Source organism: Ambystoma mexicanum, chromosome 7q (assembly GCF_040938575.1).
Source record: "Ambystoma mexicanum isolate Mex_15411 chromosome 7q, UKY_AmexF1_1, whole genome shotgun sequence".
NCBI classification, from domain to species: Eukaryota; Metazoa; Chordata; class Amphibia; order Caudata; family Ambystomatidae; genus Ambystoma; species Ambystoma mexicanum.
The window spans coordinates 901,189,280-901,211,092 of NC_090941.1; the positions used below are offsets into that span (position 1 = coordinate 901,189,280).

The following is a 21,813-nucleotide window of genomic DNA, read 5'->3' on the forward strand; positions in this document are numbered from 1 at the left end:
TAAATGCATATATTATCTATTCATGTTCTTCATATGGAATGCATATTTTCTTTGTGTCTAGTGCATGCTATTCTACTGTTATGTTAGTTCGAATGCCTTTGCCATCTTCAGTTCATTGTTCCCAAACCCTGCCACAGCTGCGGGGTATAATGGCAGAACGGCTGTCTCATTGAGTATCATCTCATCTTTTTGGTATTGGTGCGGGGAAGGGGCAGAAGCTATGGATGACGTATTCACCTGCCCCCTAACAACATCTAATTCCATGATCAGGGAATTTACATGCACCCACATACGTACATACTGACACAGCATCACTAGGAGTGTCCGCCACCTTAACGTTAGGACATCGATGTATAAAGTGCCTTCAATCAGGAGATTCTAGCAGAGGGGTGTAATGCAAATAACTCAGCTACCGAATATCGGATCATCATCACACTGGAATAAAGAGTCAGAGAAACAGAAGATTTAACAATTGCTGACCTTTACAATAATGCAGAGACCAAGTTCTGTCCAGTGCCTGCCTGTTCAGCCCAAACAGTCTAATACAGCTTTGTTTGGCGCTTTGCTAAGCCAATTAAGCCTGCCGGTCGCAGGCAATAGGCATAATCAGCAAGCACAGACAAAAAAAATGAGTGAAGGGAGGTGTAGTTTCAGCCTTGCAATGTAGTAGAGGCAGTGAACTGGTAGCAAGTTCAAAGCCTACCGAACCCTTCCTGAAAGGCAAGTCTAACTGGATTAAAAAACAAAGAATGTCAATATATAAAGACCTAAATAAAAGCCACAATGCACATAACTAATAACTGTCTGGGACTCAATACATATACATTAATTAAAGATAAAGCAATTATGTTAAAATGAAAGAAAACTAATGGCAAATTATAACAATGTGAAAAAAACAGACTCAGTGATGGCCTCAGTTATCCTCCTCATGCACAGACCTAGTCTGTTTATCATTCTAATTAAGCCTCCCATGATATAATTAATATACCCATGAGGAAGTATTAGTAATACAGGTAAGTAACTTTCCGGTAGTGTTAGTTAACTCTTTTGTCATCTTACTCTGAATTTCACAGGAGGGCATTTTCCCACTTGGAACATGTCTGCCCTCATGCCAACGCCTTCAGGTGTAGGGTGTGGCATGGTTGTCTGCTTGCTAGTGAATCAAGGTTTTTCTCTTACGTTTATTTACATAGCTGACTGAGCCCAAAACTAGAATTTCATAGCCGGTCTTTAACTGCTGATCACATTGTGGCTCAATTTAGAGTTGACTGCCAGCCAATTTGAGGGAGACCTAGGAAGCTGGGGAAGAAAAAGCTATTGTGGTCATTGTGTGATTTCTTAATTTTTTTTATTTTATTGGTTGGAAGTAATTAGCCCTATCATCCATACATAAGTTACTGTTCATTCCTGGAATGTTGATTGTGATTCGAAGTGGTTGATATATTCATGCTGCATACTTTCATTAAGAGTAGAGAGAAGGCAATGCAAACATCATTTTGCACCGCTTGGCCCTATGAAAACTAATTGAAGATTAGCCAGATCTTTACTTTGTGAAAGGTTTGATTAGTTTCCTTTCTCAGTATCCTAAGTATTGAAACTCAATATGCTAAGAGTCCCTCACATCCATAAGAAATATGCTATTTAGGAAATGGATAATTACTTTTTTGATTAGATATGTATATTTTTTAGGGCTGATGGGGTGATGAGAACAATGAGCACTGAAAAGCTTTTAAAAACGGTACCCATCATCCAAAATCAGATGGATGCACTTCTTGATTTTAATGTAAGTATGACAGCTCGATGTACACATTTTTACATGATGATCTGTTTGCCTGATTTTGTTTTTGTTATCCAGACGTTCACAATTGAACACCAATCTGAACTCCCATTAAGGCACTTTCCATATTGCACTAGGATTTTGTTCATTTCTTGGCAAATGTCTTAGAAATAGGAATTGAACTTCAAATATTTTTCCTCACATTGAAATTGCCAATATGCTAATATTCGTAATTCAAGTAGGACTCTTGAATTCTGTTGCAAGCTAAAGCCCTATGTGGGTGGGCCGGTCCATTAGTGCTACTGCATTGTATTTTCTTAATATGCCATACCAGCTAGCACTGTAAACAAAGTAGAGACTCTGAATAGTGCGATTGACTAAAGCGAAAAGCCGACAAGGCTTGGGCGATTGTACAGAGCCCAGAGACTAGCATTCTGTGAGCACAATAGGACTGCCTGAACTGACAGTTGAAACGTAGTGCTTCTTTAATGCTAACACGGAAGAACGAAAAGTTAGTCTTTTTACTATGTCTGCAGAATGCGATTCTGGGTCTACCTACTCTATAGTAATTTATATTCTATGTACCTATCTCTATTTGTCCTTTCACTCCTGTCCATCTACGCATCATCCCTCAACCTCACAATTAGGTGGGATTTTGGTTTAAAGGGCTCTGCCACTACATCCTTTACATTGTTGAGGTTGGAGCAGTAAAAAAAACAACACTTTTTCAAAGTAAGCTGCTCCCTTTTGAATGCACGAGTTCTGAATGTTAGGTAATGGTGTTTTGCATCCCTAGTTGAGCTGATATATTGACAGACATGGTACCAAGAGAGATGACACAGACAACGTAACAGTAGTTTCAACAACTTTAATAAGATTTAGGATGGTGTAATGCCTAACTAACCCCATGCTATGGCAGGATTTCCCTGCCTAACTGAACTAAGGAAAGTCTGTTAGGAAGTCCAAAAGCAAAACTGTTTCAAAATCCTATGCTGTCCTCGCAACTATATCAAAACTAGTGGGAAAATGCTCTCAACCCAAATCAGCGTTCCAAAACCAAAATGTTCAAAGAATATCAATTCAGATTTCCCTGAAGTTAAATTTCTCCAATTAAAATTCAACACAGTTCCAATACTGGTTATTTTCAACAAGGACTGCACCAACTCTGAAGTTAGCTTTTCGTAGATTTGTAAATATCACAGTTCACATCAAAATGAAGGTTTACGGGTCTCTCTTCGCCAAGTTACAATGCAATAGAAAAGTACATACAAAGCTGTTGTCTCAGGACTTCCTTCCCCCAAGACAAAGATTATCCAGTCTTTACTGCTCAGGATTCCCTTCCTCAAGAGTCACTCTCACAATAGTTGCTTCACAAGTTCTCAGAAAGCATAGGGTCTGCTTGACCCCTCCTTTGGTTAGTATCACCAAAACATCACACCTCTTGCCACTTGTCAACCCTTTTGTGGCTTCTGGTCTAGACGCAGTTGTCGGACCACACAGTCCACCCATCACAGGTCACGCAACCATAGGTTTCTCCCAGCTGATGTTCAATGGTTTACAAGTGCAAATGTTTCTTGAGGTGCTCCTTTGGCAAGAAAGTAGCGGGATTCAATTTCAATTGGGAGGGCTACGTCAGCCCTTCTTGCCAAAGTCAGTAAAGATTCACAGGATGGACTCACTAGCCTTGTTTACCACATTCAACCTTAAAGTCAAAACCTCAGATTCTTTCTGATATTCATCATTCAGGTTTTGAAATGGTGGCTCATTATTCAAAAGTTGCTGTATTACTTTCAATGTATTGCACCGGTTTAGTTCGGCATTCAATAAATGTTAATTCTTTGTTAGTTCGTTCAATACTTTGTTTCAATTCACTTCGGCATTCGATATATGCTTTTTTTGGTATTGCATTACAGTTTATTACTCACTGGAGTACGCCGGCTGCTTCCGGACCTTTGGAGTGTTCCTCCGATACTCCAATTACCTTGCGGCTGATTGCTGTGGCTCCTGCGGCTTCCTCCTCTCTCTCTCCAGAAGCAGTGACACTCGCAGAGGTGAGCCTCACTTGCTCCCTGCACAGCTGCTCTCTCGTTCTCGCCAGTGCCTCTGTCGCTGGCATTCACGCGTGGACCTCGTCCTCAGGGTTCTGCATTCACCAGCAGATCCTGCTGCCATTTCCACACCTGAGGTTCCCGTGCTCAGGGAAACTGTGGCACCCAGCTCCTCTGGGTCCCAGGAGTCCTCCGAGTCTTTTGTCCGCATCTTGGCTCCTCTTAGAACACCCCAGCTGCCTTTCCTTATGAGTCTCCTTCTGCTCAGTCCTGCTTTTGTCCTGGCCTCTTCCTTCTCTTCCTTCTCTTCTGCTCCTACCTTTTATACATTCCCTGATTATCAATGGGCTGCACGTGATTCGATCACCCTCAATTGCCTGACCTTGCCTGTACCTATTAAAGTATCTTGCCTGACGATTCCAAGATGGCGCCGGCACTAGGTAGACCTGCCAGGAGCCACTCTGATAGCCCTGAAGCTTTTTTTGGCACCCCCACCACCCAGGAGCCATTAAAAGTTGAGGGCAAGCGGAGCTCTGGAAGTGAGGAGCATTGAGTGACTGCAGTGGCGAAGGCTGGTAAAGAGGTGCAGCCGTGCGACTACGGAGAGCGGGAGCCCAATCAGTGAGCCACGACTGGTTGTTTGTGAGGAGTAGTGGGCCGCAACAGCGGTAGCTGGGCAACCAGCCCGTCGGAAGACCCAGCAGGGGCCCGATCATCAGAACCCGACTGCCGAGTGAAGGATGGCGGGCGAACAAGAGAACAGCCCGGCGAGGCAGCCTTACCCAACCTGACGGCGCAACGGAGGCAGCCCGATGGAATTGACAGGAGGAGGGCAGTGATCTTCACTGCAAGATGTGAAAGCAGATTTGAAAGAGCAGCTTCACACCACACAGACGTGAGGAGAAGGTGCCCAAGTGGAGCGGCCTGACGAGCCAGTCAGCAGCAGAGGAGGGCAATGATGAGCCAAACAAGACTGGCGGGCTAAAGCAAGGAGGCCTGGCAGGACAGGGTTGGCCACAGCCTGAAAAAAGGAGATGGAAGGAGAGTTTTGGCAGCTGGCTGCGGTGCAGAGGGTTCAGGAGCCCTGCACTCGGCAAGGGAATCAAAGAGTGAAGCGATGCAAGGTGGCAGGGCCTCGACTAGAGGAGCAGGAGGATCCACAGTGGGAAACGGAGGCAGCTGAGCGCTGCAGACACCTGGCTTAGAACTTGGTGAGAGAGAGGGGGGATTCCCCCTGATTGACCATCCCTGGGAGTCAGGGGTACTCCTGCAGGCCGGAAACCACATCACCAATCTAGACAGGATTGTGAATGTTAGCAGGTGCCACACTTAAATGAAACTGTGAGTGATGACAGGTGCCATACTTGGATAGAATCGTTATCACTGGCTTGCCTCACATCTAGACAGAAATTGAAGATTAGCAAGGGCCACACTCGCATAGAATAGTGAATGATGGCAAGCATCGCACCTAGACCCAATTGCAAGGACAGCAGTACCAACTAACCAATCCACTAACAATTTCATCCCTCTGCATACACGTCTCAAACTTGAACCAAACACAACCACAAACCTAAAACACAGCAATCTGCACTAACTTCACTACACTTCAACAACAAAACAGACCACACATAGACTTGCACAACAGCACACGACGACTACCGACCGTAAAACACCCCACGCCCAGCCAACGGACCCACCGGGCTGAGGCTGCCAACAGCACATCACTGCTCTGCTCTCTTGCACTTTTCCAGCTTATTCCCACTAACTCCCCCCCGCCCCCTCTCCCTTTTTCAGAGCCGCCAGAGCGCCAGTCCGGTGGTGATAGTGCGCGGTAAAAATATCCTTTAACATTAACCAATCAAGGCGGGCCTCACACTGAGGGCAGGAGGAGATGCGGGGGAGAGTTTGACCCTCCCGCCCCACCCCTGTGAGAGGAGAGCGGAGGGGGCAAGGGTCCACACAAGAGGGCGGAAGTAGCACTGGTCGGGAGGGACCCCACACCCTAGTCCATGGGAAGCACGGCAGCAGAGAGGAAGGCTCCCTTGAGCCCCTCATAGACACTCCTAGGGAGGAAAAAGCAGCTCCTACTTTAATGCACATGATCGCTGCTTTGGAAGAGGACCCACAGGCCCGAAGCAAGGCAGGAGAGGTGGGAACGTGGATGGACCGCGTCAAGTGAGGGTATCTCTTTGGTGACCAAGGAAGGAGAGCCTGAAGTCAAGGGACCTCGCTACGCACCAGCCTGAGGGGGCCAGGAGGGGTAAAGGGAGATGCCTCAACTAGTAGAAATGAGGACAGGGCTCAGTTACAAGCAGGGACCTGCAGGATCTTGCAGAAAGCAACGTCGGACAGCGTACCCAGAGAAGCACGAAGGTAAGACTGAAGCCTACGTGGCGAAGGGACTGGGCAGCCTCTCTGGGAAAGGGAGCCCCACCCAGGCAGGGGGAGGGGGTGCAATTGAGAGCCTGGAGCCTCACCCGGGGGGGGAGCACAGGAAGGAGAGGGGCCCATGGGAGCAGGACAACTGTCGAAATGCAAAGGCTGGCAAGCAGACTGCAGCTTCGGGAGTGAAGGGGGGGCAGGAGGCACCCTCCCCACCATTTGGGGTCCAACAGAACTGAGGAGGCTGGACAAATTACCCCAGGAAATGGCAGAGCAGGGGGAAATAGGAACAGAAGCCAGGGTGCCCATTTCAAGGCAGGATCTCCATAGACATGATGAACATTCAGACATCGCTCACTAAAGCTTTCCAAGAACAATTTCAGCTCATGAGAGCAGGTCTCAATTAGGCCTTGACAGAAATTCGGTAGGAGGTTGGCCAGCTGGGGGAGAGGACTGACCTTCTCAAAAGGGGTGTTGCAAGAACTGAACAAGGACGCAACGCTACACAGGGAAGCTATTGAGCGGCTAAATGTGGCTATGCAGAATCTGGAGCTGCAAATGGAAGATATTGTTACGCTCACCTGGCTCCCACAGGGGCGTCGATCTGAACTGGACACCTGCGGTCTTCACCAATGTGACTCGTAGTGCCGAGATGACGGAATGGACTGGCCCACCTAGCTTCGTTTGCTTGGCCCGTAGGAATATTCCTCTGCAAATGGAGAAAGGGAATTAACCACCCATGGAGTTGAGCGTTAACCCCCCCCCCACCCCACTCCCGCTGTACTCCCCACTGATCACCTTTGATGCCTCTTCTTATATTCTCACCTGATGGTTTGGAAAGATGAGCTCTCCATCCTGCATTGAGCGCAGGGGCGCGTAGATAACCAATTGCTTCACTGGCTCAAAGGAATTGGTGAGTTCCAGGACAATATTGACTCCGATATTCCCGGCAAGACGCCGTAAGTATGCAGTTCGTAAGAGTTCAAATGTCTGACTTTCACTCTTGTCCGATTGCTTGCAGGTTGCAGCTTGACCCTAGCGAAGAGTTCCTCGTGGCAACCGGTAATCTTCAGGTAAGGATTTGTATTATCCAACACAGTTCGATAAAATAATGTCAATATGTAACCTGTTGCTTTCTCCCTTATTCAGGCGCTGAGAGAAAGTATGAAGTCTCGGGGAATAATGCCTCCGGCAGTAAAATCAGGTAAGTCTATTGTGGTGAGGAGGTTTCCCCTTGTTTGTCCCTTTGTTTCACCTGCTGTCCTTTTGTTTCCCCTTAGGGGCCGGGGTTCGGCAAAGATGCAGTCGAAGTTGCGCCGACCTGTGAAGAGGATTAGTACCCCCGGTGGTAAAATCAGGTAAGTCTATGGGGGTAACTAATATTGCCTCTGTGTATTCCCTTGGCTCACCTTGCTGTTCTTGTCTTCCCCCTTAGGTGCCGTAGTGCGGCGGGAACATGCATGAGGATGCGGTGTAATGTGAAGATGCTGCGAAGGCCGGTGAGTTCAGCGAGGCGCTGCAGCAGGCGAGGCGATGCGCATAAAATAACTTCTTTCTTCCAGCTCGAAGGCGCGATGGATCGGGAATTCAGGTAAGGATCGAAGGTATTGCTCTTGTTCTAAACTTTTCTCCTTCTTGAGGCGGGCGTGGCAGAAGACTGGATGCAGACTTGCAGACACAGTAAGCGTTACGCTGCTGGATGCAGAATAACGCAAATCGTGTGCTGCTCTTCGGGCGTGGTTTAAATAGCCGCCAAAGTAGTCCCAGGTGAGTATTCTTCCCCAGCCCCACCCGAGTAAAAAATAGTCCCTAGATAAACTAGTCCCTTCCAAGCCTCTTTTGGCTTGGAGCTCTTGCAGCATGGTCTGCATCAGGTAAGTTTGCAGCATGGTCTGCATCAGGTAAGTTTTAATCTATGAGCCTGGCGCCTATGGCGCCAGGACTGACTCTCCATATGAGCCTGGCGCCATAGACGCCAGGACTGAACCCAAATAGCCCCTAGCAGGGGTTGTTGAACTTGCTTGGGATAACTTGATGCCTTGATGCCTGCTTCCGGGGTTGCTGGACTTGGTCTGGGTCCCCGGCTGTAGGCATCATGACAGATATGGAGAATCGTACGCGAAGGATCAACATTAGGATCAAAAACCTGCCTGAATCAGTGGTGGACAAAGATTTTAAGGTGGAGGTGCAAAGGATCTTCGCTGCTCTCCTGGAGGGAACAAATCCAGATAGCATTGAACTTGATGGGATCCACAGAACCGGCAGAATGGCAAGCGGTTCAAATGGGAGACCGAGGGATGTCTTAGCAGCCTTTGCAAGATATGCATGAAAGGAAGCGGTCCTGCGAGAAGTAAGGGCACAGGAACCGGTTATCTTCTAAGGCGCATCCATAGCCTTGTTTCAGGACCTGGCAGCAAGCACTTTGTTTAATAGGAGACAAATGCAGTTGGTGGTTAAGGAACTGTCCAGCAGTAGAATTCGTTATAAATGGACCTTTCCCTTCGGACTGGATTTTGAATTGGAAGGAACTCAAAAGTGCATCATGACAGCCCAGGAAGAGCAACCTCCCCCGGGGGGAGGGAGGGGATTCTCTCAAGACCTTGCCCCTGGGAATGGACAGTGGCAGGAGAAAGAAGCAGGGCCCTCCACTGAAGTTGTGGGGGCAGGGGGTGATGAGGGAACCTAGCAGAACAATGGCTAGTAGCGGGCGCCAAGGAACAAGAGTGTAGGCATGCGCAAAGAGGGGTGGTGGGCTATAAGGGGAGTAGCTGGGCTACTGGAGCACTGGCAGCCGCTGTACATGTCCGAAAACCCCTTGGACCAGAGGCGGGCAGACTTTCTGGATGGGGTCCATCTCCCTTGCTAGGAGGGGAGAGAGTGAAAACTGGGGCGCGAGTTCAGCCCAGAGGAGGTCCGGAAGGTTATAATGGCCCTCCCCCCAACAAAGCTCTGTGGCTTGATGGATACGTGGCATATTTTTCAAAATGTTAACAAACTCTCTGGTCCCTCACCTTAGCAGCCTTTTCAACCACTTTCGGGAAACTGGCAGGATCGCGGCATCCATGTGGGAGGCGAAGATCATCTTGATTCCCCAAGCCCAATAAGTACCACACGAGGTGCGCAACATATAGGTCCATAGCATTAACAAACGTGGATGCGAAAAAGTATATTAAAGTCTTAGCCAGTAAGCTGGAGGGGCACCAGCTGTTCTTAATCCACCCGGACCAGTCGGGCTTCGTGTTCGGGAGGCAGACGTTTGACAATGTTAGAAGAGTGACGCCCCTAGTAGAGAAGGCCTAAAAGGTCTAATTTCCTGCCGTCCTATTGTCCTTGGATGCTGAGAAGGTTTTCAACCGTGTCGAATGGCCCTTCCAGTTCAAAGTGATGGAAAGGATGGCCCTGGGAGGGAGTTTCCTGCGTATAGTTCAGGCGAATTGTCTCACCGGCTGCACGCCTACTGGTAAAAGGTTCCCTATCATGAAAGATAGAGCTTAACAAGGGGACCAGGTAGGGGTGCCCATTATCTCCCCTGTTGTATGCAATAAATCTGGAACCTCTGTTGCCTTCAATGAGAAAATCAGGCGGGGTGCAAGGCATCCCATTTTGGCAGAATCCATCATAAAGTGGCCACCTTCACTGACAACATGCTCCTAACACTTGGGAATCCGGGATCCTCCACAAGTGCATGTAGGCTTATTTTATCAGGGTTTGAGGGGGGCCTCTGGCCTCAATATAAACATAACTAAATCGGAGCTACTGAGTCTCGCGGTAAAGGGGAGGGAAGTGGAATAGCTGAAGACCTCATCCCCCTTCACATGGAGCACGAGGGGGGGGGGGGTTGAAGTATCTGGGCATTGCTATTACTCCAGCCCTCGGGTTGGTATGAGGCTAACTACCCATCCATGCTTAGAGCCATTAAGGGGGACCGTAAGAAGTGGAAGGCGCTCAGGGTTTCCTGGCTAGGCAGAATGGCAGTGGTGAAAATAGTGACACTCCCTTGATTACTATATCTGTTTCAGGCCCTACCCGTGGCGGTCCACTATAGTTTCTTTGGCGAACTGGGAAAAGCAACACTACTGATAAGCCCCAAGGAAGGGGGAATGGCGCTCCCAAATTCTCGCTTGTATTATGAGTCATCAAAACTGAGAATCATTCGGGAGTGTTTCTCTGGATCCAGGGCTAAACAGTGGGCGGTAATGAGGCGTGAACGAGGGGGAAGTCCTCAGGCTACCACAACAACATAGCACTTTGGTCTATTACAAGACTGGTGGCGGACACTTGGGACAGAATGGTAGAGAGACACAGGATTACAACTTTCCAGTCCACATTTACCCCTTTATTTCAGAACCCCGACTTCTCGCCGGGGACAGAGTCACAGAGGTTCGCTCAGTGGAGAAATGGGGCTGCTGCAAACTGCGAGACATGTTCCAGGGTCCGGCGATCAGACCTTTCAACAAATGCAAACAATGCTTGGGGTTGGAGAAGCAGATTGCCTGCAGTATTTCCAACTGAGGCATTGGCTGCATGATCCAGGGGTCAAAACAGCTGCTACTCGTCAACTTATCCCATTCGCGAAGTACCTTGTAACCCAGGATGGGTCGAAAGGCTGATATCCAACCTGTATAAACTCCTAGATGAGGTAACACTGCGGGCCACCTGGTCGTATATGGGACGTTGGGTAAGGGAGGTGGGGAGGGAGTTGATGAGGGAAGAATGGGTGAGACTGTGGAGGCTGATCCCAAAAGTGGCCAAAACAACCCAAATTCAAGAATGCTGGTATAAGCTGTTATATAGGTGGCATTACACCCCGGCCCACCTCAGCAGGATTTCCCCGGGGTCAGCACGGGAGGTTTGGAAGGGGTGCTGGGGGGATAGCACGTGGTCCCATATTTGGTGGAAATGCCCTACAATCATGCAATTTTGGGAGGAGGTGAGTAAGGCGGAGGTCTTTTGGGGACAGTGCAGGTGATGCACCGGAGGAAGTCATACTGGGGTTGGGGGCGGGGGCCCGAAGGACAGGGAAAGGTTTTAGGAAGGCAAAAACTATGCTGACTTTGGCTGCGATGCTGTTGGTGGCACAGCGATGGAAGGGTGCGACCATACCCACATTTCAAGATTGGTTACGTAAGGTGTGCAACTTTGTGGTGCTAGAATGGGCAACTTATGCCATGAACAATATACTGCCACGCTTCGGCAGAGACTGGGGTTCTGGCTTTTTTGAAGGACTATAGATAGTCGCTAGCTCCATGGGGCCCGATGGGGTGGGTGGGATGCGGGCTGAAGGGGTGGGGGGGCTTTGGGTTGCTATCTAAAGGTGTTTGCTAAAAATCAATAGAGAATAAAAAAAAAGTGACCTCCCCGACTCTGATGCTCTTCTTCGTCACAGTACCAAAGTGCGTTTTGCTGTGGGTAATCTTCATTACTCCTAGTTGCCTCTTCTTCCTCTCAGTACTAAAGTGGTTTTTGTAAGGGTCAAGAGAATAAGACTGACAGTAGCCCATAAAGGCTAAAGAAGGGGAGGGGAGGTTACTGTCAGGAAAAGTGGGGGGATACCATGTCTCATCCGAAGGCATTCCTTCTCCAGTTTCCCTCAGACCCTCCATTACGGCGACCCAAAGTGCTGCTGAAGTGTTTTGGCAGTTTTAGGGGGTTATTGGCAAGCATGCAGTGTTTGCTTTCTAGGACCTGCGTGTGGACGCCTTCCCGATTGCCCACATCTCACCCCAGTTTCTTAAGATCTTTTTATTGGCAAATATGAATAACAAATAATCCCCCCCCAACCCTTGCTCCCTCCGCCCTGGTCCCTTCTTTGAACAATATTATCATTAACATTTGTGCATGAAAAACAGCCCAAAACAACCTCCCTGCTGCGCAACTGCCCCACCCCCTATTTCCCCCTCTCCATATTTCTCCTTTAGTCCTTCAATTCTCTCAGGTTCCCCCTTATGCAGCCCTATCGCCAATACATAGTACAGAAGGACATCTTTTAACCAAATACTGTGCACAGTAATCCTTTACTCCCCTGCCCTTCCTCCTGATTCCCAACCTCTCTCTCTACACCAGCCCTGTTCCTTCCCCCCTCTGTCTTGCACATCGTCCCGCTCCTTCCCTCTCCTCATGGGGTGCTTCAGGTCTTTCAAAGAACACAGCCCATTCAGCATTTGGCTATCCCCACCTGTGAACATTTGCCCTCCACTGCTCCACAGACCGCCCCTGTGGCCGCTTCCAGGCAATAGCTATTCGCTGTTTGGCAAGTATGAGTAAAAACCAAGCCAGTCGATTTTGTGTTTTGTGTCGCTTCCCCTGTGATGGCATGCCCCACACACACACCTTGGCGGTCACATTCCAGATTGGCGCTCAGTAGTTCATTGATCATCGAATCGACCGCTTCCCAGTAACCTGCAATAACCACACACCCCCGATCATATGCCCATGCCCTGAAGGCCCCATCCCACAGCACAGCAGTCCTGGCTAAGGGTACTGTTAACAGCAGGAGGCTTTGCTAAAGGTACATAGCCTCTGTGTAGTATATTAAACTGGAGAAGTTGAAACCTAGCGTTTCTCAAGACCTTACGGGCCGGCTCCCAGGTTTTCATCCACTCCTCAGATATCTGGCAGCCCCCATCCTCCTCCACTTGCCTTTCACTGCCAGTTCTTTCAGGGGGACCTCACTCCTCACTGCTTGGTAGATACGGGAGAATTTGGCCCTCCACCTCCCCCCATCCCCCCCGGCATGATCTAGCAACACCTGCATTGGTGAACTTGCACTCGGTTCCACTTACATAATACGGCCAGCCTTTTAAACACTGCCCCTTATGTTAAAAAATGCCACTTTGAAATCCCATATCGTGCCCTACACTCTGCGAACATCCTCATTCTTTCCTCACTCGAATAGGTCCCCCTCTACCCGGCACACTTTCTCCCGTAACCGTCCAATCCCTACTCTCCCAATGATTTGCTGCAGCTTTAGGTCTGCACTCCTTGGCAGATCTCCACTATATAACCCTGCAACATGCCTCCTCCCAACGTACCTCTTCCATACCACCCGTACTGCCTGAAACACATGTCATCCATTCCTTTACCCTCTATCACGCCCCACAACAACTACGCCCCCTGCCGAGAGGCCAGAAGGGTCCCCACCGATCCCTTCAGGAACTCCACCATGGGATTCCCTCACTCCAACACCGCCTGTAGCTGTGTAACCATAAAGTATGCCTCATAGTCTGGCAAGTTAAGACCACGTTCCACCCGCAGATGTTGCAGAGTCGCCAGTGACACCCTTCTTCTCCCCGTATTACACAGCAATTCCCCAATCATCTCATCCAGCATCCTAAAGAACAACGTATTGATCACCTATGGAATATTGACAAAATAATAGAGTACCCTCGGCAGTATCAACACTTTGCAGAGCGCTACCCTCCCCATAAGTGACAGCAGCAGCTTCTTCCGAAATTGGGACGGAGTCTCCTATCCCAGATGGCCCTCTCCCTGTATTATACACCAACATATCTTTTATATTGTGGAAAATTTGGATCCCCAAATTCTGAAAGGACTCCACACCCAGCGCCCCCCCCCCTCCCACTTTATCCCCCAGTCTGGTAGGTCAGCCAAGTTCTTCTTCCTGAGCCCACCAAGTGAAAATAGTAGGGATTTATCAGTATTGATCTGGGAATCCTGACTGCTTCCGGAGGTTTCCCAACACCACAAGCATCGTCGGCAGGTTGTCCAGCGGTTTCCCCACATACAGCAGCAGATCTGCATATAGCGAGAGCACATGTTGAATTCCCCCCCCCCTCCCCACTAGGATCCCTGCATCGCCGCCCATCTCCTGTCTCGGGAACCATGCCAACGCCTTCAGTGCCATAGAAAATAGGATCAGCGAGACCAGGTATCCTTGTAGCGTGCCTCTGCCCAACGTCCACTGCCGTGACACCCAGCCCTTAGTCTTTACCGCTGCAACCAGCCCATTGTACAGTAAACTCGGCCAGCAGCAAATATTCACCCCAAATCCATATGCTCCTAGTTCGCTGAACAGCCATTCCCATTCCAGAGAGTCAAACGCTTTGATCGCGTCAAAGGAGGGCCCATGCCATCTCCCCTTCCAGGGTTTTTACCTGGCCCATCACATGGTGCAAGCGACTAATGTTTATGATCATGCTTCGTCTCCCAGTAAATATGCACTGATCTGGATGCACAAATATCGTGGCCACCCTAGACAACCTGGTTGCCAGGAGCCTGCCCAAGATTTTCGTGTCCACATTTAGTAGTTAGATAGGGCGATAGGATGCGCAGAGGGATCTTTTCCTTCCTTCAGTAATACTGTTATACCTGTCTCCCTCATGGAGGCCAGGAGAATCCCCATTCCAAAGGCCTCATCATATACCCTCCTAAGCCGCAGGATCAACAAGTCTGCATATTCACTGTACAACTCAAAAGGGAAGCCATCGTTTCCCGGAGATGTACTCCTCCTCATGGACTATAACACTCTGCCACCCTTATGTCCGCTACCTCAATCGGACCTTCCATCCTTTCCCTGAACTCTGCCTCCAGGACCGATATCCTAACCAGATTCAGCAGCTCTTCTGCTTCCTTTTTCCAATACATCCCCTCACTCGTGTATCATTTCTGGTAGAATACCTGAAAAGCATTTGTGATCTCTTCCTGAGTACAAACCCCAGTTCCTCCTGCCTCCCTTTGAATTTGGGTGATCTGTCGTGGTTGCTCTCTACCTATCAGCCAGGCTAGTAACTTCCCTGCTTTATCCCCCTCTCCATGGATTCGTACATCTCGCCTGCTGCTCCCAAAATTGGACAGTGCGGCCAGCGCCTTACTATGTGTGGCCAACTCCTGGGTCAACCTTTCCCCCACCTGCTTCCCTTCAGCTGTGTCCTTGTCCAGCTCTGCCACCTGCCTTTTGGCGCTCTCCAGCAGCTCCCTCATGACTTTCGATACACAGACCCCTCCAATAATAACTTTAAAAGCTTCCCACAAAGACCCTGCTGTCTCCACCGACGCCTCATTGAGCTAAAAAAAAGTTCTATTTTGCCCCCCTTTGAGTCCCGCTGATCCATACATCCTCCAAGGCTGTGACCTGCAAACGCCATAACCACCTTGGGGGTTTCTGCTGTGATTCCTGCAACCTTGTCATTGGGGGCGAATGGTCCGACAGCGCTCGTCAAGTATACAGTCCCCTCAAATGAATGGAAATCTTCCATCCCCACAAAGATGTAATCCAGGTGGGAATGCAAACCATGCACCCCTGAAAAATAGGAATACCCCTGCTCCACAACTCCGCCAGATCCACTTCCTCTACCACCTTTCTCAACGCTGCCATTGCATGATGTTTCTGTTGCCCCAATGTCCCAGTACTATCTACTTCCGAATCCAACAATCAATGAAAATCACCCATTCCCTCCATATAAATAAGCCCTCCCTGTATTCCCCCACCGAATCCATCATAGTTGGAGATTAGTCTTTACCGTCAATATTTGTTGTGTAGGAGTTCACAACACACATAGCATTCCTTTCTAACCTGCCCAGGAGCACCACCGTCCTTCCAACCTCATCCATCAGAACCTTCTCAGTCTCAAAAGGGACTTCCAAATCCTCCCAAACCATGTGGGTCTACTGTAGAAGTGCCACTGGATCCATTGTCTCCTCAGAAACCCACCTACTCATTGCTTGAGTTTTTTTCCCCAGCCCCCAGACATTCCATGTCCCCATCTGCAGGCCATCACCCCCATATTGGATCCCCCCTACATGTTCCTCTCCCTCCTGGGTCTGATCACTATCCCCGCTGCTCACCCCTTCATGCCCTCGGAGTAACCCGCACTCCCCTGTAACTGACCATCACTCTCCCAGTCCCCCATGCGGCTGCCCCTCCTACCAACAACCCCAGAATCTCAGACCATCAGTCTAAGAACATCCAAACTGTCCCCCCCTCTTTCTGCCCCCCTCCCAGTCCATCTCTCCACCCCCCCCCTTTCAACTAATCTCATGATTATCCCATCCACTTCCTCCACCCCCTCAGTGAATCGGGAACTGTGAGTTGGGGACCTCATTCTGCCCTGCCTCCCGTCCGCCTATATGAGCCCAGTCTGTGACTCCTACCCCCTCCATCTTACTCAAGCCTTTCCTCCCTCTGTCTGAGCCCTTCCCGATCATAGACCCCCTCTACCATACACCACCCTCGACTTTACATCTGGTAAGCCACATTCGCTCTGAGTGAAACGGGTCTTTCTTTTTTTTGTGTCCCTCCAATGTGATTACTTGTTGCCTATATCACGTAATCTTTCTAATCTCCTCGTTTAAGCGACATTTGCTTTCTTCACACGGTGGAGCAGTATCCACTAGAATAAGGAGGAGGTCGAATACTTTTATTGCCATTTGCCATTTTCTGATATCGATCTTCATACTTGCTAGCGGTTTCTAATCGTAACCTGAACTATTATTCACACACTTCTGCAAGCCTTGACGACAAATTTTGTCATCAGGACAGTCTTCTTAACGTGTGTATCCACAATATCTAATCTGTGAAAGCCTCCATGCGTGCCAGGGCCAGTGAAAAAGTAAATCGAAATGTATGCCTGGAAAAGTTAGAATGAGACAAAATAACTAACTTGCGGAATAACATGCCTTACAGAAAAAGCAAGGCACCTAACACTACGAATGGCCAAGGGCAGCGATTAAAACAACCTGTAACTAGCTCTCCTTGCAACAAAGTACATACTAGGAAAGAGTCCAAGAGAATTGTATCTTTTTTTCCTGTCGAGTAGGCGAACATGGAAAAGGAAGTAGTTAAAGTAGATGTACATGAAGAACAACCTAGACCTCATACTGGGAGTATTAACATTGAAATCTATATTGATCCTTCTTTTGTCGTTATCGATAAAAATTCATTATTAAAGCTTTGTTACACTGAAGAAAACGCTGGGAAATGAGAAACATCCAAGCAGTTGTGTACTTCCAGATACACCAAGCACTAGTAACAACGCTAGCCGCCACAAAGCTATAGATCTTCATTCAAGTGTGCACACGACTTCTACAGGCACTTGTGGTCGTTCCGCCTCCACTAACCTACGTGACTAATGGAGGCACAAACGAGTGCCAAGAGATTGTTGAAACTCAGGACACTCAAATTGAAATACATGCTCAACTCGCAACCATACAGTTTGCTATGAAAGTCTTAATCAAACTGTGCTGGGAAACTCCGGGAGGAGACAATACTCACTCAGACCCATCAACCAGTCACCTTTAATGAAGATGAAGACTTGGGTGCGTTAATTGCAGACGTGGAGCTGCAGGATTCAAAATGACAATCAATTCGGGTCGAAATAACCACCCATGAAACAGCACCACCTGAGGCCACTTGTATTGAGGTAGACCCAAGGATAGCGCCAGAAGAAGACTTAACTATTTTTCTTTCCAGACTCCATAGGAGACTGTTAAAACGACAGAAGAAATGAAACACAAATGGCATAAATCAGACCAAAAAAAACAAGCGGTTAGATGAACATATGAATGACATAGAGAATACACCTGAGGAAGTGCTACAATTAAAGTCGGGGGAAGTGGGGGAACAGTGTAGAGAAGGATCCAAGTACCCCCACCTCAAGCATCGCTCCCATGTTGCCTATATGTTGGTAACCAGAGTGTGAAATATGTGCAGTGCCAGTGAAGAATAATAATCCTGGAAGCAAGGTTCCCATTGAGAAAACCATACCTGCATACACGACAATAATGATGGCCATTTGAATGAAATCCCGGCAGAAGTGGGAAAAGTGAGGAAAAGGGAAGATTTGTGACATCACACTAAGCTGGACTGACACACCCAGAAGAAAGGAAGAGGCAAGAGATCATAAACATTCCGTAGGTGTTAAGAGAGTATCAAAGATAAGCACCATTTTGGGATCGAGATGAAGATGTTTATGCTACAGAAAAGATGAAGACATTAACTCATTTTACACGTGTACAGATGCAAAGAAATGCAAGCAGACAAAGTATTCTTAAGGGGCTAGCTATGTAATGAATAGATTGCGGCATGCGCATATATATATATATATATATATATATATATATATATATATATATATATATATATATTATCTCTGAGGCTTGTGGAATCTGCTTAGATCACATGCTGTGCATTGCATAGGCCGACATGTAGTGGAAGCTGCAGAGTGTTACAGTTTGTTTTTTCGAAACTCGAAAATGGCCGTCGACCTAGGGCGTGCCAGTAATACTATCCCTAGTGTGACGTCCACTGGACCCATGATTCCTCACGCGTGTAGGACCCTCAGATCATTTTTTTACGCCATACTGGTCGGAAGCATAGTTGCAGAGTTCCCTGGCTTTCAGCCATTTTGTCATAATTCATCTAAAATTCCCCGTTCTTTAAGTCCCACGTCGAGATTCCGAAGATCGACGCCGGTCCGAAGAATGAACAGCCGTCGAGACTGCACAACGAAGTTGGGCCTCGGAAGGCCTCGGCTCTGCAAGTAGGGAGAGCGGGGAGTGGACAAACACACTCGCACTAGTTTATTTCCTACATATACTCGCCCGCTGCCATAAAGTAACATATGGAGAGTACTCGATTTATATTCTCCCCCAAGTGCCACCTTAAATTTCCTTGGGTAGATAAGCATAACACTTGTAATCTCTGTCTGCCTAGGGATCACCCCGAAGCTAATTGCAGAGCGTGTAAGATCTTTAAAGCTAAAACACTAAAGGACCGCTCCACTAAACGTTGGGCCCATTACGCCAGGCAGCTCGAGGCTATGGAGGTGGTGGGTTCCTTCATTGATGGCCGTTTCGGGCAGCGAGGGCACAGGGGTGTCGAAAGACACCCAAACGCAAGTCCCCGGCCTCAGAGGATTGTCCGGCGGGACAGTTATGGGGACTACACCGGGCTACACGAGCACTACCCACACTACTGCACCTAAGCACAATAACCCCAGCCGAGACTCGACACGCGTGTCGAGTCATCGGAAGAAAGAGGCACAAAGAGAGCGGTCCACAGAATCTGTCTCCTTTGGGAGTTCCAGGTCGAGATCGCCGCACGACACAAGGCAACCGTCCACGATTGCCAGAGGTGCCTCGCTCCCCAAAGTTACGCAGGTATGGTCGTCAGAAGACAAATCCGACTTCTGCCCACAAGTAGCACGCTTAAAGTCGGTTTCGGCAGTCCTTTCCATGTCTGCCTCCGAGTCTCGATGCACACCCTCGAAAGCTACAGAACCTAGCCAAACCAACACCCGAATCTCGGCGACAGGCGTCGAAAGATTCAGAGGAGGCCAAAAACTCAGGGAAACATGTCTCTACTCATGGTAAAGGGGAGAAACAGCAGAAGTGGTCATCAGAGAAGACATCTGTACCCCAGGTCCAGAAGGACAAACATAAATCTTAGGATTAAAATAAATCGAAGACCCCGGACCCTGTCACTAGGCCCAAAGTTGTCCCTCCCTCTCCACACGATATGGGAATAGAAGAAGAACCTCAGCAAGAGGTGTTCATTCCCAGTTCCAGGGAATGGAGCTCTGATGACATCGACAGGGTGATGTGAAGAATGTCTTTTATGGCAAATTTCTATGAGAAAAACCCTGACTATTTTCTGAGCTATCAGAATACCCCGGACAGGACACCTCTACTCCTTCAGGATCCAAAGACCCTCAGCCTCCTAGTAAGAGACCCTGGAATGAGACTCCAGCTTAGGGTCTGATTTCAGACCCACTCTGATCAACCTTACCATCAGTATGCTGAAGATCCAGACATACAAATACTGGACGACCAAGCAGGGGTCGATTTATTTTGGAGACGACGAGGACCAGGATGAGGAGGAGGGAGAGGAGGCAGATGCCTATAGTCTAGACTCGCCTATCCCCAAAGATCCACCGGTCAATGACTTACCTGTGGATAATCAGGTAAGTCATTGACCGAATGAGGTCTTGGCTAAGCTGCAGAGCACTTTCAGATAGACACTCAAGGGGCTCTAGAAGAGAGGGACTTTGTAGAGGAAATCATGGGGGACAAGAAGGCCATTGCCCAAGCCATACCAATTCTGAAGTCTATCCAACGCAGAATTGACCCCTCCTCCTCACCCCTAATCTCACCAGAGAGTCAACCCCAGAATTGAAAAATTATTCAGGGCCGCCCCTTCCGACCCACTTTACATAAGGGGTCAGCTTAAGCCCGACTCATTGGTAGTTACTACCACTAGGAAAAGAGCGGGACACCTCTGGCATCATCTGAAGCTCCCCCAGACAAGGAGAGCAAGAGGATATATGGCCTAGGAAGGAAAGTGGCTTCAACTTCCGCTTACCAGGCAAGAATCGCGAATACCACCACTCTGATGGCAAGTTATAATTGTCACCAATGGGAGCAAGTAGCTGCCCTCATTGCCTCCACACCAGAACCACTAAAGGGCCAGTTAGCCCAGATTGCGTCGGAGGGTAGATCGGTGTCCGGGTGCATTCTGAAAGCGACTTTTGACGCAGCAGACCATGCAGGCCGGCTCATTGCAGAGAGCACTCATCAAGAGACACGCTTGGCTGAGACAGTCAGGGTTCAAACCCGAGACCCAGGCTACTCTTATCGACATGCCGGTGGAAGTGAATGTCTTGTTTAGTAAAGCGGTAGAGGAGGCACTGAAAACTGCCAAAGAAGAATACGATACCCTAAGGTCCCTAACGAACCAAAGAGGGAATAATAATTTTCGTCGCACACGCGGCCATAATTCCCAGAGGGGTTCTAATTACTCACAGGGGGGGGGGGAACCAACAGACTACCCAAAGTTACGCTAGAGGTAACAAGAGGGGCTGTGGTAGAGGGAGAGGCAGCCCAGGTAGAGGCGGTATGCCTCCCAGCAAACAGTGACGCTCCGCTCAGGGTCCCTTCCCATGCATCCCCAGTAGGGGGGCGCATTTCCACCTTCACCCAGGCATGGGAAGGGATCACCTTGGACAGATGGGTGCTGTCCACAGTGTCCGTGGGATACTGCATTGAACTGTTGGAGCGTCCCCGCAACCACCTTCCAAGACAAAAAATAAATTCCCTGGACCACCAAAAGATCCTCCTCGAGGAAATAGTCAATCTTCTTGCAAAGGACGCGATAGAACTCGTCCCGGGCCACCAGGTAAACAAGGGTATTTATTTAACTTACTTCCTTGTGCCAAAAAAAGATCTAACAATGCGCCCAGTATTAGATTTACGCCCTGCAAACAAGTATGTCAAGCCACAAAAATGTTGCATGACTACACTCCAAGAGTAATCCACCTCCTAAAAAGAGGAGATTACTTGGCAACATTGGACATGAAAGATGCCCATTTTCATATTTCCATGTTTCCAGCGCACAGAAGATTCTTGCGCTTCAAGGTGGACAGTCAGCACTACCAGTTCAAGGTGCTGCCCTTCGGTATAGCCTCGGCTCCGAGGGTATTCACTAAGGTACTGGCGGTGGTGGCAGCGCACCTACGCAGGGAGGCAATCCCAGTGTACCGTTACCTGGACGACTGGCTCATCATGGGGGAGACCCCAGTTTTGGAGATCCAGCATCCAAAAAACGATCGACCTCCTCTTCGAATTGGGTTTCTTAATCAACGAGAAAAAATC

The 21,813-nt window shown here is 48.7% G+C and overlaps 1 protein-coding gene across 6 annotated transcripts in view; it reads left to right on the top strand.

Annotated features, from left to right (window-relative positions):
* The window catches only part of PICALM (phosphatidylinositol binding clathrin assembly protein), a 1,182,846-nt gene that overhangs the window by 293,919 nt on the left and 867,114 nt on the right, over positions 1-21,813 (top strand). For all 6 annotated transcript variants that reach the window (XM_069639772.1, XM_069639773.1, XM_069639770.1 and 3 more), the window contains exon 5: positions 1,690-1,783. In XM_069639772.1, the coding sequence (XP_069495873.1) occupies positions 1,690-1,783 (94 nt within the window). The remainder of the gene's footprint in view (positions 1-1,689; positions 1,784-21,813) is intronic.